The sequence below is a fragment of the Ailuropoda melanoleuca genome, chromosome 2, assembly GCF_002007445.2.
Source record: "Ailuropoda melanoleuca isolate Jingjing chromosome 2, ASM200744v2, whole genome shotgun sequence".
Taxonomy (NCBI): Eukaryota; Metazoa; Chordata; class Mammalia; order Carnivora; family Ursidae; genus Ailuropoda; species Ailuropoda melanoleuca.
In genome coordinates this window covers 129,386,585-129,400,344 of record NC_048219.1, presented here as the reverse complement: position 1 = coordinate 129,400,344, position 13,760 = coordinate 129,386,585, and the positions used below count along the sequence as shown (strand labels likewise).

At 33.9% G+C, this 13,760-nt stretch overlaps 1 protein-coding gene across 21 annotated transcripts in view; it reads left to right on the top strand.

The window, feature by feature from the left end:
* BAZ2B (bromodomain adjacent to zinc finger domain 2B) overlaps positions 1-13,760 on the top strand; it is a 395,156-nt gene that overhangs the window by 211,512 nt on the left and 169,884 nt on the right. The window contains exon 1 of one of the 21 annotated variants that reach the window (XM_019805991.2): positions 5,480-5,925. The exons of 18 other annotated variants lie outside the window; for them this stretch is intronic. Coding sequence is in view for 1 of the 3 variants with exons in the window: in XM_034643305.1 (XP_034499196.1) it covers positions 6,055-6,064 (10 nt within the window). In the remaining 2 variants the exon portion in view is untranslated. Of the gene's footprint in view, positions 1-5,479; positions 6,065-13,760 lie in introns of those variants that run through there. 2 more of the 21 variants (XM_011232385.3, XM_034643305.1) reach the window with 2 other exon arrangements.

Below are 13,760 nucleotides of genomic sequence, written 5' to 3'. Positions count from 1 at the left end.
CCCAGGGTTCTGGGATCGAGCCCCCACATCGGGCTCCCGGCTCATAGGGGAGCCTGCTTCTCCCTCTCCCTCTGTGGCTCCCCCTGCTTGTGCTCTGTTGCTCTCTCTCTGTCAAATAAATGAAATCCTTAAAATATGTAAATATGTATAATTTTTAAGAATTTCTTATTAAGTAAGTAAGCACTAACATTGCTATAAAAGTCATCTGAAATTTATGTCAAATGTTGAAAAAAGTTTTTTTCAGACCTGATCCAATTATTTTGCATAGAAATAAACCTCCTTTGTTTCTTTTGGTAGCATCCATTGATTTTTTTTTTCCAGAGGTACATTAATAGTGCTGATAGAAGCAGAACAATTGGAATTTACATTAAAAATAAATGTGATGAATAAAAAGCATTACACTATAATATTATAGTCTTGATTTTGCCTTACCAAAGTTCTGAAATCTAAAGGACAAAAATATTGACAAGGTCAAGAAAAAAATGAAAGAAAGAACAAACGATGCAAAAAGAAAATGACACTGAGGTCTTGGTTTAATACATATGTATTCCAGGTTGATGGTTGATTTCATTAGCAAATCTCATTGTTATGCAATGTCTGTTCTTCTGCAGCAAAATGAATATTGTATTCTCACAGGCTCTGTGTGTATCTATTATGTTGCAGTAAATGAAAATATATATATTTGTAGCTTCCTTTGGTTTACTTTATCCAGTTTGCTTTTTAGGAAAAGAAAGAAAATTGAATTTCATTCTTTCTTTTGTTGTTAAATTTGTTCGAAAGCTTTTCAATTTTTATGATAGATATATTTCCTACTTTTGTTCTTTGAGGTAAACAATTATAAGGTGGTTAATAATGTAACCATTTTAATTATCCTATAACTTTTTAAATGAGTAGAATATAATCTTGATTGATTTAAGGTACTAATTAATATGAGTTTCATAAGCAAATGCTTTCTAACATATTTTAAATGTTAGTGCTTTTTCTTATTGCAAAAAAAATGTTAAGCAAGTGTACATATTATGCCAAATGTAAATACTGCTGCCTTTTGCAATAGCAAAAAATTGTACATTGAGATTACTATACTTAGACTGAATTTCATAAAATAGGAAATTCAGAAATAACAAATTTTGGTGGCTACACATTGGGAAAGTTCATTTAATAAGGGAGTAGGCTGCATGACCCTTTGGGTTACATATATGAGTTCAAAAATGGACACAGTTGTTATTCAATTTTGGTCATTTTGAGGTCTGACAGTCATATAAAATCTGTTTGGTTTTTGGTAGTGTTCTCAAAAGTTGTACTTACAATTAAAATTCTTTTGGCCATCTTGAAAGTAGAAAAGCCTAAGGTTTGATTTAATATGGGTTGATTCTATCCAACATTTAGAAATTACGTATATGGATGGGGTGCCTGGGTGGCTCAGTTAGGCATCTGACTCTGTATTTCGGCTCAGGATGTGATCTCAGGGTTGTGAGATGGAGCCCCACACTGGGCTCTGTGCTGGGCATGGAGCCTGTTTAAGATTCTCTCTCTCCCTCTCCCACTCTGTACCACCCCGCCCTGCCGCTCTCTCTTTCTCAAAAAAAATAAAAAAAATAGGGGCGCCTGGGTGGCACAGCGGTTAAGCGTCTGCCTTCGGCTCAGGGCGTGATCCTGGCGTTATGGGATCGAGGCCCCACGTCAGGCTCCTCTGCTATGAGCCTGCTTCTTCCTCTCCCACTCCCCTGCTTGTGTTCCCTCTCTCGCTGGCTGTCTCTATCTCTGTCGAATAAATAAAATCTTTAAAATAAATAAATAAATAAATAAATAAATAAAGGAAAGGAAAGAAAGAAAGAAAGAAAAAATAAATTACCTGTATGGTAAAAATTGGTGTCTGGCTCACTCAGTGCAATCCTAATAAATATCCTGGTCATGTTGAACAAACATGAGCTGTGATAAATATGTACAGCAGTTTATTAATGCATAAGTTAATTTGTACTTATGGTGTTTGCATTTTGTGATTCAGAGTGAGTAATATAAAATGAAGAATTTCAAAATCTAGTAAGGGAGATCCCTAAAATAATTAGAGAATAATATAAAGCTAAATCAGGTAGAGAAAGAAGGTTTTATGGGCCCAAATAGGCTCTGAGAGAGGAGCATCCTGAAAGTGGTAAGACCTAAAGGGATAATGAGATGGAGAAGTGATGGGAAACAGAACATAAACTTGGCATCTTTGGGAGACAGAGAAGCGACCAACCCAGCTACAATGGAAGACAGGATTTGCTCCTACTTATTTGCCACATGTGAAAATCAGGTTGTAGCGTTGCTGAATTTTAGTAGTAGTATTCAGTCCACATATATGGTATAGTGAGATGCTACCTTTGCCAACCTATTTTCTTGTATAATAAAATGAGAGAGATTCTGTTTATATTAATTTTAAAACTGTCTTTCCCCCCACCAATAACATAAAAAGCAAATGCTATAAAAGTATGTAAAGATTCATGCTGTAAAATCAATCTAAATTGTTGCAGACTGGATGAGAACATAGCAGCCTAGAAACCCTAAGTCAGATTTCTTTACTATAGTAAGAAATACCAAACTGAAGAGGAATAATAGTCATCATAGATCGGGTTTTCAGGCTGTTGGAGCTAGCAGGATTATAGAAAGCCCCTAACAAAGAAGAGAGGAACTGTTTTAACTAAAAAAGAGAAGTTCCTTTTTAAGTGTCTAGACTTACCTAACTGCCAGTGTTGTCTTCTCTTTCATCTGCTCTGGAAAACACTTACAGCTTGCATGTCCATTTTTACTTACTCATCCAGCAAAAGAACCTGAATTTAGAAAATGAAGTATGAATTAGGAATATGAAAGTGGACTGTGAATTTAACAAAAGATCCTGAGGATTATTGTTAGTGTTTATTTAAAAACCCAGATTAGATAAATTACAGAAGCTTTCCTAACAAATGGCTTATTTTCTGGGTAACTTTTCATTAGTTATCACCTCAGCTTGTGCTGAGGAAATGTTAAAAGAAATTTTCATATGAAATTTGTTCTTTAATTTCTGTAAAGATGCTGTTGAAAAATTATTGTATTGTCCAGTGTTACATTATTGAAAAGTATAAAAGAAATTTCTCTCAATTCTAAGTACTAGGAAAAGCTTTGGTGCTTGTTTGTAACACATCTTACAGAGAATTAAAATTTTGTAATTTGTTTTTTTTTTTTTTTTAGATTTTTACTTATTTGAGATGGAGCAAGAGAGAGAGCAGGAGCAGCAGGGGGTGGGGCAGTGGGTAGGGGCAGAGGGAGAGGGAGAAGCGGCTCTCCACTGAACAGGGAGCCCAGTGGGGCTGGATCCCAGGAACCTGAGATCATGACCTGAGCCGAAGGCAGATGCTTAACAGAGGGAGCCACCCAGGCGCCACTAAAATTTTGTAATTTGATCTTGTTTCCCACTTTACTTTTATTGCTAGGAAGCTCAGAGCTGAACTACCTATATCTAAGCCAACGCCTTATGATAGGTATTTCTGTTTCAAGTTTACCTTGTGTTTCATCTTTCTTGCTTACCCTTATTTTCCCTTTATTCATATTAATTTATATTTTGAAAGCATCTGTTCTACTATTCATATTTCTCCAAGTCACATTAAATTATTTTGGAATAAAATGGGCTATAAATAACCATGTAAAGCTTATTTATTGCCAGCAGAAGACAAGCAATAAAAGCAGGAATCTTTCTTCCTCCTGTCCCCTCCCCTGCCCCCTCTCTTCTTTTTGTATGAAGTTCTTAAGTCATGGGTGACTAATCTCCTCTGTGGTTTCTTAGACTTGCCATGGGGCAGGGGAATCCCTTTTGAAGCTTTTTGCCAGTACAGAGCTACCAGGTATAGTTCACTGTGCTGGGTATGACCAATACAAGAGTGCCTGACTTGAGAGAACAAGTAGGGCTGAAATATATCCTAGAGGAAGAAAAGGTGTCTTTTTCTCATATGGCAACTCAGAGGGGGTCTTTTTCTAATTCACAGGGTACCATATATATTACCCTGGTTTTTGACCCAGCCCCTTCAGCCCAATTATAAACTCTTAACACCAAAACTTGCCGATTGTTGATAAAAGCCACCTTGAATAAAACGAAATTGCAAATTTATTTTCTTTACCTTTATGTTTTTATTTTATTATCCTCTAAATTTGACGTATTATGGGAAACTAAGATAGTCATGAATCTTTGAAATAACTGAAATAATAATTTTCTAATTTAAAATTTAGTTTTGTTTTAGTATATGAATCGCAGTCAAGGCTACATATTTAATATGAATTATATCTTAAATTTTCTATAAAGGAAATAAGAGCTTTGTTTCGCATTCTAGGTAACAATAGAATATTTGAATTATTTCATTTGACCAAGAAATTCAGCTGGAACTGAAGTGGAACTGGAACTGGAACTCTGTAGTCATAGTTTTCTGAAAATTTGCTGTCAATTTCATGTCATTGTAGTAAAGATGGTGATTAGCGACTTGTGTTAATGTTTAATATTGAATACACACTCCTTTGAAATGACACATAATGTTTGTATTGAGACCTATGCTGAGATTCTGTTCTCTTGGCACAGTTTTCTCTACTTGGGTGTTCTTTCTGTTGTTATTAATTTTATTGTCGCTTTGTTTTGTTTTCTATTTCAGTACATTAGAATTTTATTTCACAAATAGAGTAAATATGATTTAAGTAATGTAATTTAACGCCTTGATATGATTATATTGTAAAAGGGTTGTTAAAAGCTCTTTGATTTGAAATTAAAGCATACAATGTTCCTAATAAGACACTGATACATGGCCTTAGTTTATATAGAATTAAAATAAATGCAGTTTTGTAGATTAAGAAAAAAAATCTCCTAAATGTTTTTCAAGTAGTGAATTGGTTTATCATTTTGACAGAATATGTGTGTTTCTTTTATACGCTTAGTTAATTCTAAAAAACTCACATTCAGTTATACTGCAGATTTCAGAGACGGAAATAAAAACAGTTTGAGGGAAAAAAACTAAGGACAAGAAAACTTCGTCTTCAAACTAACGATATTTTTTTAAAGGTGCTCACAAGTAAATATGTTCAGTTTTATTTTCTTTTTGAAATATGAATTTTAAAGGATGCTGGGAATAGCTTCAAGTTTTGTAAACTTTTTGATTCATATAACAGATTGTTTTTTTCAAAGACTGCCACATAAATTATAAAGCAATATTTTTGCAGGAGCTTGCTCTGATAAAAATAGGCTTATGCTTTGACTAAAATTTAATTTTGGCCTTTAATTATAACTCAGAGACTTCTTTTATCTACTTTTTGAAGCAGTTGAAATTTAAGCATTTTTCCTTATATTTAGCAGGTTTTTTGAACAATTATTTTTAGCTGTTTTTTTTTTTAATATATCTCATTGGCATTGCCTCGTTTTTTACAATTTACTTGCCAGAAGTAATTTTTAAAACCTACTTAAACAGATTCATTTTTCAAGCATTCCTTAATTATAAACTGTGTGCCTATGCATTTCAGGAATAAACCCTCCTTAAAAAAGGGAAGAAAGACAGAACTCTTTATTGTCTGTTAAAAAGAACGATTACTTGAGACATCAACCTTACCTGGCTTAGTTTTGTCACGTGAGCGTTCACGTTTACTGGTGATCTAAGTGCTCCACCTGCCTTTCAGTTTGTTTACCAGGAAATCAAGATGTGTAAACTGCAGGAAGTACTATTTGACCCTCTCCGACAGTATCTCATTACAATAATTGCTAATCTCTGAATAAGACAGCCATGTTTTGTGAGTAACTGAGAGAGAGAGGTTGTGTTAGGTAGATTTTAGGTGTTTCAACAAATAGAGCGTTGTAAATGCTTCCTTGGATTATGTTTTCATGATAGCTTTTGATAAAAGACATGTGGTGACCTTTGGGGTCAGCAAAGCTAGGACACAATAGTAGGTATTCTTTCATTCCTTTTAACTGAAAAATATCACGGCTTGTTGTTTTGGAGTGCTGTCACTGCTCTGAATCGAAAGGATAATGGCTACTTCCTGATTAAACCCACTCTCCACAGTAAGCTGTTAATGTTATACTGTATGTCTTTTTCTCTTGTAAATGCAATAGTATTTGGTGTTTTCTTTACTTTTTATCATTGTCTTTTCATGGATAATTCTGTTCTAAATATTTCCTGAAGTTTAAGTTTACAATTAGAGTAGAAACTACTGTTTTAAGTTTGGAGAATTTTTTTTAATGCAAAGTATTTCTGTTTGGTGGTAACCATCTCATATACTCATTGTAGATTTTGGTTAAAGAAACTGGCTTTTAAAAAAAGACATTGAAATGATGAATTATATTAAACTGTCACTTTCTTGGAACTCTAAGGAAAATTTAAAAAATAACTTATGTGGTAAATCATATTAATTTTTTCAGGGAATATTTGGATAAAGTAATTTTGGTTTTGTTTAATAAATTTCACAAATCTAAGTTTGTCATAATTGTTGATAATTGTTTTAATTATCAAATTAAATTATTGTTCTTAAATTAGTTAAAAGATCCTTGTGATGTAAAAACAGTATTAAGTACTCGGAATATAAGAAGGGAATAATGAGCTTCTTAGTTTTAATCCTAAAGCTGGCAGTCACGCCATCTGTGGTCTTGGGACAATCATTTAAACTGCTTACCTCAGTTTTCCTGTCTACTGTCCCTATGAGTGTTAAGTAAAATGTGTGTATGTTTGTTTATTTCTTTATGTTAGTACAAACTATAAAGAAAATTAGTTTTCACAAATATTTTATAAAATGGAGAACTGACTCAGGAGATTGAGTAGGAGAACATTTAGAAGTCACACTAGACAGGGAAATAATAGAAAAATTATTTCTGTTATAAAACAATAGAAAAATTATTTTTATTCTAAAATAGAAAATAGGGTTTAAAATGAACACTATATAATTGGCCTTTTAATTTGTACAGAATTGTTAGTTTTGCTTAGTTCTTAATATAACATTACCAAAAGATAATACTTATTGTTGGATACATGACTGAAATGAAAAGTGAAAAGCTCGGAGGTAATTTAGTAAAGAGTCACAAATGTACTTGAATCTTTTTCACAGAAGTCTTATTTCTGGAAATATGATTATTCAGAGGAGAGGGAAGAATGTGTGTATATATTAAAGGCCTATAAGTGTAGTTCATCTAAATAGTAAGATATTTGATTTTTAAACTCTAGTATTAGGTATCCTGGCTATATAAAAGAAAACATATTATGAAATTATTAAACATTGAAGGCAGTTACCAAAGATAGTTTTAGAACCTAACATCTAGAAATACTTAAAAATATTCTGGAATAATGTAAATATGATTTTACTTTTATTGAGAGAGGTAAGGTACCTTCTTTTGCAAAATGCTTATCAAAATTATTTTAGGTAACAGTTTTTAATATAAGTCATTGGTGCTTTTTAGGAGATTCTAAAGATTATGTTTAGTGAATATTTTAGCTTATAGATGTCAATTATTGACTGCTTAATATATAACAATCACTGGGCTAATTCTCTTGTAGGAGATACAAACTTTTACCTTTACCCTTTTACAGTTCTTTGTGCTTGGGCCTGAGAATTAAATAATAAAGATAATAAGATAATAAAAAAAAGATAAAAATGGAGATAGTAAAGGTGCTTACACCTTGATTTAGTTTTATTTTATTCATCAATTTATTAAATAATGCAGAGTACTTACTAGGTGTCAGGCACTGTAAGGAAGTACCAGCACTACTAAGGGAAAGTAACATAAAATTCCTTGTTTCAAGAAACTTACAGTTTAATTGAAAAGACAGAAAATTAACAGGCTATTTAGTACAGTTGATAACTGATACAATAGTGGTCAGTGCGGGATATTAAAGGCAACACAGGAAGTATCTAATGTTTTCTTTTATTGACATATTTATTTGCATTTTTGGTGCTATTCTAGGTACATGGGATATATCAGTAAATAAAACTTTCAAAGCTCTCTGCTCTTGTGGAGTGGATAGTGGGCATGCCGATAAACAATAAGCCTGATCAATAAACTATATAGCACAGTTGAAGTTTTATGGAGGATAGAAAAAGTTGAGCAGAATAAGAAGGCTATGGCGGTGATGGTTTGCAGAGGTTGAGGGAGGATTTATAGAGAAGGTGGTACTTGAGCAAAGACCCAGGGATTGGTTAGCTTTGTGGAAATCTTTGGGAAGAGCCTTCCAGACAGAGGGCTTGAGGCAGGAGCATACCTGGCATGTTCAGAGTAGTGGACAGAGACCAGTATGATTGGAGCAGGGTGAGGGAGAAGGGAGGATAGAGAACGTATTGCCAGAGGTAATGGGTGAAAGAGTCAGATAATGTAGGGCTTTATAGACCCCTATAGTAACTTCAAGGAGCCATTGCAGGGCTATCAGTAAATATGGCTTGTACTTTCAGAGGCTTATTCCTGTTGCTGTGTTGAGAATAGACTATATAGGGAGGCATTGACCACTAGTTAGAAGGCTCATAGAGTAATCTAAGTGACTGAAGTTTGATAGTCAAATTCTGGATGTTTTTAAGGTACAACCAAAAAAGTCTTTTTGATGAATTGGTTGTGGGATATGAGAGAAAGAGAAGACAAATTGACTCTAAGGTTTTGGCTGAGAAACTGGGAAGGATGGTTTTGCCATTGGCTGTGAGATAGGGAAGGTATTTAGATGGAGCAACTTTGGGATAGAAATAGGCAATCAGGACTTTGTTTTTGGATGTGGTAGATTTTTAAGTGTCTAGTAGATATGCAAGTAGAGATTGTGAGAAGGCTTTCCAGGGGACCATCTAAATTGAAGCTGAAAAATCAATTGGACTTACTTGGTCAAAGAGGTGCCTTATGATGAAATTCAAGAGCATTCTTTATACACTTAAATGAGTCTTAGCATTTTCTACTTTATGTATTTACAAACTACAGAGTAACATCTAAACATCTAAAAAGTTATAGTATTTTTAAAAGTAATAAAATTGTTTATTTCAAAGAGCAATTTATTCTAGATAAATTTTCAGAACATTTAATTGCCCGAGGTCATTGATATATTAAGTGGTAGGTCTGTATTCAAATCTAAATCTTTAAATTCTATTGCCTGTGCTCATTATTTTAAAAGTATATGGTATATTAAACTTTGTAAAACTTTAAACTTTTGTTTAAGGTCCCAGGGAGTTGTCTTTTTTTTGTTATCCTTATTGTAACATACTGATACCCTTGGCACATAAGGCTTATAGATTCTCCATCATAGAGTTAAGCCGTTTGTTGGGGTTTTTTTTGAATGTCTATACAAGTTTCGGTACAGTTACCTATTATAGACAGTCCCTCCACTCTTAGCCCTCTCCCCATGCCTAGTGCTTAATACGTGCTTAGAAAATTACAGCTGCTATCATCATCATCTTTATCCCACTTTCTAATATGCTGTGACCTTGGGAATCACAATCCGAGCTTGTTGGAGTCTTGTAAATTATAAAACCTCGGAGATTAAGGGCATGAGGACTTTTTAATTAATAAAGAATGAGTTTAAATCATGTATTTATCTGATGGAAACCCATTTTTGTTTCTTTCCCTTTATTGGCTGTTTTCTGGGGAGGTGAATTCAATAAATAGCTGTGTTTCTGACTAGAAAAGCAATCTTCTCTGAGATGTCAGTGGATATTTTCACTGTAAAAGTGAATATAAGTCAATCTACTTCAGTAGGGAATAGAAACATAGTTATTCATTGAAACAGATTTACTTTTGAGGTAATGGTGCTATGCTTTAAAAACTTAAATATTTGCCTTTAGATCAAAATATAATTTATATAATTTATGATATATTTTTAAAAACACACTGAAGAGAAGGTCATTCAGACATTCCTCAGGAAAGAAATACTTAAAAAAAAAAGCATTTTGCACATTTTTAAAAGTACCAATTAAAAACAAAACAAAACTCCACTGTGGATTAAAATAGCCTATAAGCCTAACAGGTTATTTTAAGCATGTACTAAGGACATAAGTAGGAAATTTACCTAGTCTTTATATTTCTGTTCTATAACTGTATGGCTTTATTCCAAGTGCACTGTTTTATACACTTCTCATTTTTTTAGGCTATTTTTTTCAAAGGAACAGAAAAAATTTATCTTTCCTATTTCTTTTTCTAAAGTCTTCTTTCATTTTATACCCCAAATACTTATGTATAATTTATTTTAAGACCACTATAATTACTAAATGAGATTTTTCAGTAAACACAAATTTTGGTTGGCTGTTGTAACTTTATTATTTGTATAATCTCATATTTTAGTTAATTCCATTCAGGATTAGAAGTATCTATCCTAAACATATCTATTTAGGCATAAAAAATACTAATATATATGTTAAATGTTTGTTTATCCTCCTATTTTGTTTTATTTTTTGTTTGGACAGTGTCTTTTAATTCATTTGGGGAAAAAGAAAAATGGTCAGTCAGAAATTTTTCTGGTAAAATTATCCTGCCTATTTTTAATAATTATACTGAACTAAATCTATTACATCCTTGGTTAATTGTAGAGTGCCCCAAGAATGAGTATTCTGATTATTTTTTTTGAGACTGCATTCTCTTAACATTTGTTACTAAAGTTTTTACTCTATGTATTTGTGCAAGAGGATTTGAAGAATTATTTTTTGAAGATTTGAAGATGGCAGAGAGCTACTGGGTCCTCTTTTGACAATTTGAGCTACTAATGTTGTTTGGTAAACAAAGTACAAACTAAATATTAAATATGGGTCTTTATTTGATAATATGAGCAACTAATCTTGTTTTATCAACGAAGCATAATCAAATACTAAATGTGTAACAGTAATTAAAAAACACTAGTGATGCCGAAAAGAGGATAAGATTAATTGCTGAGTAATATAAACAAGTAAAATATTATGATTTGAGAATAAGAGAAGGGTCACTAGGAGGACCAGGGAAGGCTGGAAAAAGGGAAAGAGATCTGAGCTTCAAGCATTGAAGAAAGACTTCAAATATTAATTTTCATTACACGTGTACTAACATATTTCACACACTACAATTTATAATTCACCCATTTAAAGTATATAATCCAATGTATTCCATATTATTAAGTTTTTTAAGTTGTGGAAAAATATATAATGTAAAAGTTGCCATTTTAACTATTTTTTAATTTATTTTTTATTTTTAATGATTTTATTTATTTATTTGACAGAGAGAGAGCACAAGCAGGGGGAGGGGGAGGGGGAGAGGCAGGTGCCCCACTGAGCAGGGATGCTGATATGGGGATTGATCCCAGGACCCTGGGATCATGACTTGAGCCCAAAGCAGGCATTTAACTGACTGAGCCACCCAGGCACCCTTTACCTATTTTTTTAAAAAGATTTTTTGAGAGGGAGAGCAGTGCCAGGGCATGATGGCGGGGGAGGCAAGGGAAGGAGAGAACCTCACGCAGGCTCCCTACTGAGTGCAGGGCCCAGAGCCCTAGGCAAGGCTTGAGCTCACAACCCTGAGATCATTACCTGAGGGGAGATTAAGAGTTGGTTGCTTAACTGACTGAGCCACCCAGGCACTCCTTCATTTAACCATTCATTCATATTAATTAAATTTATAATGTTGTACAATAGTCCCCACTCTCTGTTTCCAAAACTTTTTATCACCCCAAAGAGAAACTCTCTAACCGTTAAGCACTAATTCTCCATTCCCTCCCTTTCCCCAGCCCTTGGTAAACTTGAATCTACTTTCTATTCCCATCAGTTTGTCTATTCTAGATATTTCCTGTAAGTGAAATCATATCATAATTGTCCTTCTGTGTCAGGTTTATTTCACTTAGTATAAGGTTTTCAAGTTTCATCTATGTTACAGCATGTACTGGAACTTCATTGCTCTTTAAGGCTCAGTAATATCCCGTTATCTATCTATCTATCTATCTATCTATCTATCTATCTATCACAAATATGACAAATATATGTAGGTATGTATCTATCACATTTATCCATTCATCTCTTGTTGGATTTTTATTTTATTTTACTTTATTTTTAAATATTTTATTTATTTATTCGACAGAGATAGAGACGGCCAGCGAGAGAGGGAACACAGGCAGGGGGAGTGGGAGAGGAAGAAGCAGGCTCATAGTGGAGGAGCCTGATGTGGGGCTTGATCCCATAACTCCGGGATCACACCCTGAGCCGAAGGCAGACGCTTAACCGCTGTGCCACCCAGGCGCCCCTCTTGTTGGATTTTTAAATGTGGAGATACCTGTTCAAGATAGTGCTTTCAATTCTTTTCAGTGTATGCATGTGCCTTGGAGTGAGATTGCTAGGTCATGTGGTAATTTTATATGTAGCTTTTTGAGGAACTGCCAATCTGTTTTCCACAGTACTACATCAAGCATTAACTTTTACTCTATTATATATAGAGTACATAAAAGATTACACTGAACGAATACTGGCTTCAGCATGTAACATACACTTTTTTTTTTTAAGATTTAATTAATTTATTTGTGTGAGAGAGAGGAAGAGCACAAGCAGGGGCAGCTGCAGGGGAGAGGAAGAAGCAGACTCCCCACTGAACAGGGAGCCCAGTGCGGGGCTCCATCCCAGGACCCTGAGATCATGACCTGAGCCAAAAGCAGGTGCTTAATGGACTGAGCCACCCAGGTGCCCCACATATACTTTCCTGACAAAGAAAAGAGAGAAAGGAAACATGTATGTGTAAAAAGCCACCTCTTAAAGTTAATTTTAATAAAATAATTAAACGTTCTGGTTGCATGTAATTCCAATTTTGCTGTAATATTTTATAGAACATATTCATTAAATTTCTGTTTCTCAGTTCCTCAGAATCTATTGTGAAAGGATAAGTATGGCCATTTCCACAAGTAATTAGTATAACTTTAGTGTAATTCTGCCCAATGTTCAGATTTTCTTAGTTACCTTTTTCACATTATAAAGTAAAATCACTCTTACTTACATCTAACTGGAAAATACTCCTAATACACCTTTTTTAGTCATTTTATATTAATTTACTTCATTTATGTTAACATTTTATATTTTTAAGTCTTGAGAGAGAAGACTAGTGGCATTTCAGTAGACATTTTTGAGATGACTCTTAAAAGTATAAATTCTGGAATTCAGTGTAACTAAGTTAGCAGAACAGTGTCTACCTATCTTTTTTAGATCAATGAGGGACCATTAGCCAGAGACAGGCTTATTTCACTGGCTGGATAAGGTCATATAACCCAGGAAATGGGACACAGTAATGGAATAAGGAAACTTTTTGACCTAATTACAAACATCCCTAGGAAGGATATGTAATATAACAAGCACATAAATAATAGTGAATTACACTGTGGATTCAATATGGAAATAGTAATAACAGATGTAATTGGTCACCTTAATAAGAGTATTGTTTAAGATATCAGAGAAGTAGTTTCTGGAAATAAAAGGAAGACTAATCAGAAGCTTCCTTTAAATTTCTCATCAAAGTTTGGGGACACCTGGATGGCTCAGTCAATTAAGGTTCCAACTCTTGACTTTGGCTCAGGTCATGATCTCAGGGTCAGGAGATCAAGCCCTGGGGCAGGCTCTAGGCTCTGCAGGAAGTATGCTTGAGATTCTCTCTCCCCCACCCCCACTTACTGAGTCTTTTCCACACATAAGTGAACTGAGAACGAGATTATGGAGTCTCTAATTCATCAACAAAGGTTAAACTTGGAGAAAGCTTTTGAAGAAAAAATTTCCACTTGGTTAAAACCAAAAAGACAGTACTTAATTGAGTATAGAGTTGTGGTTGATTT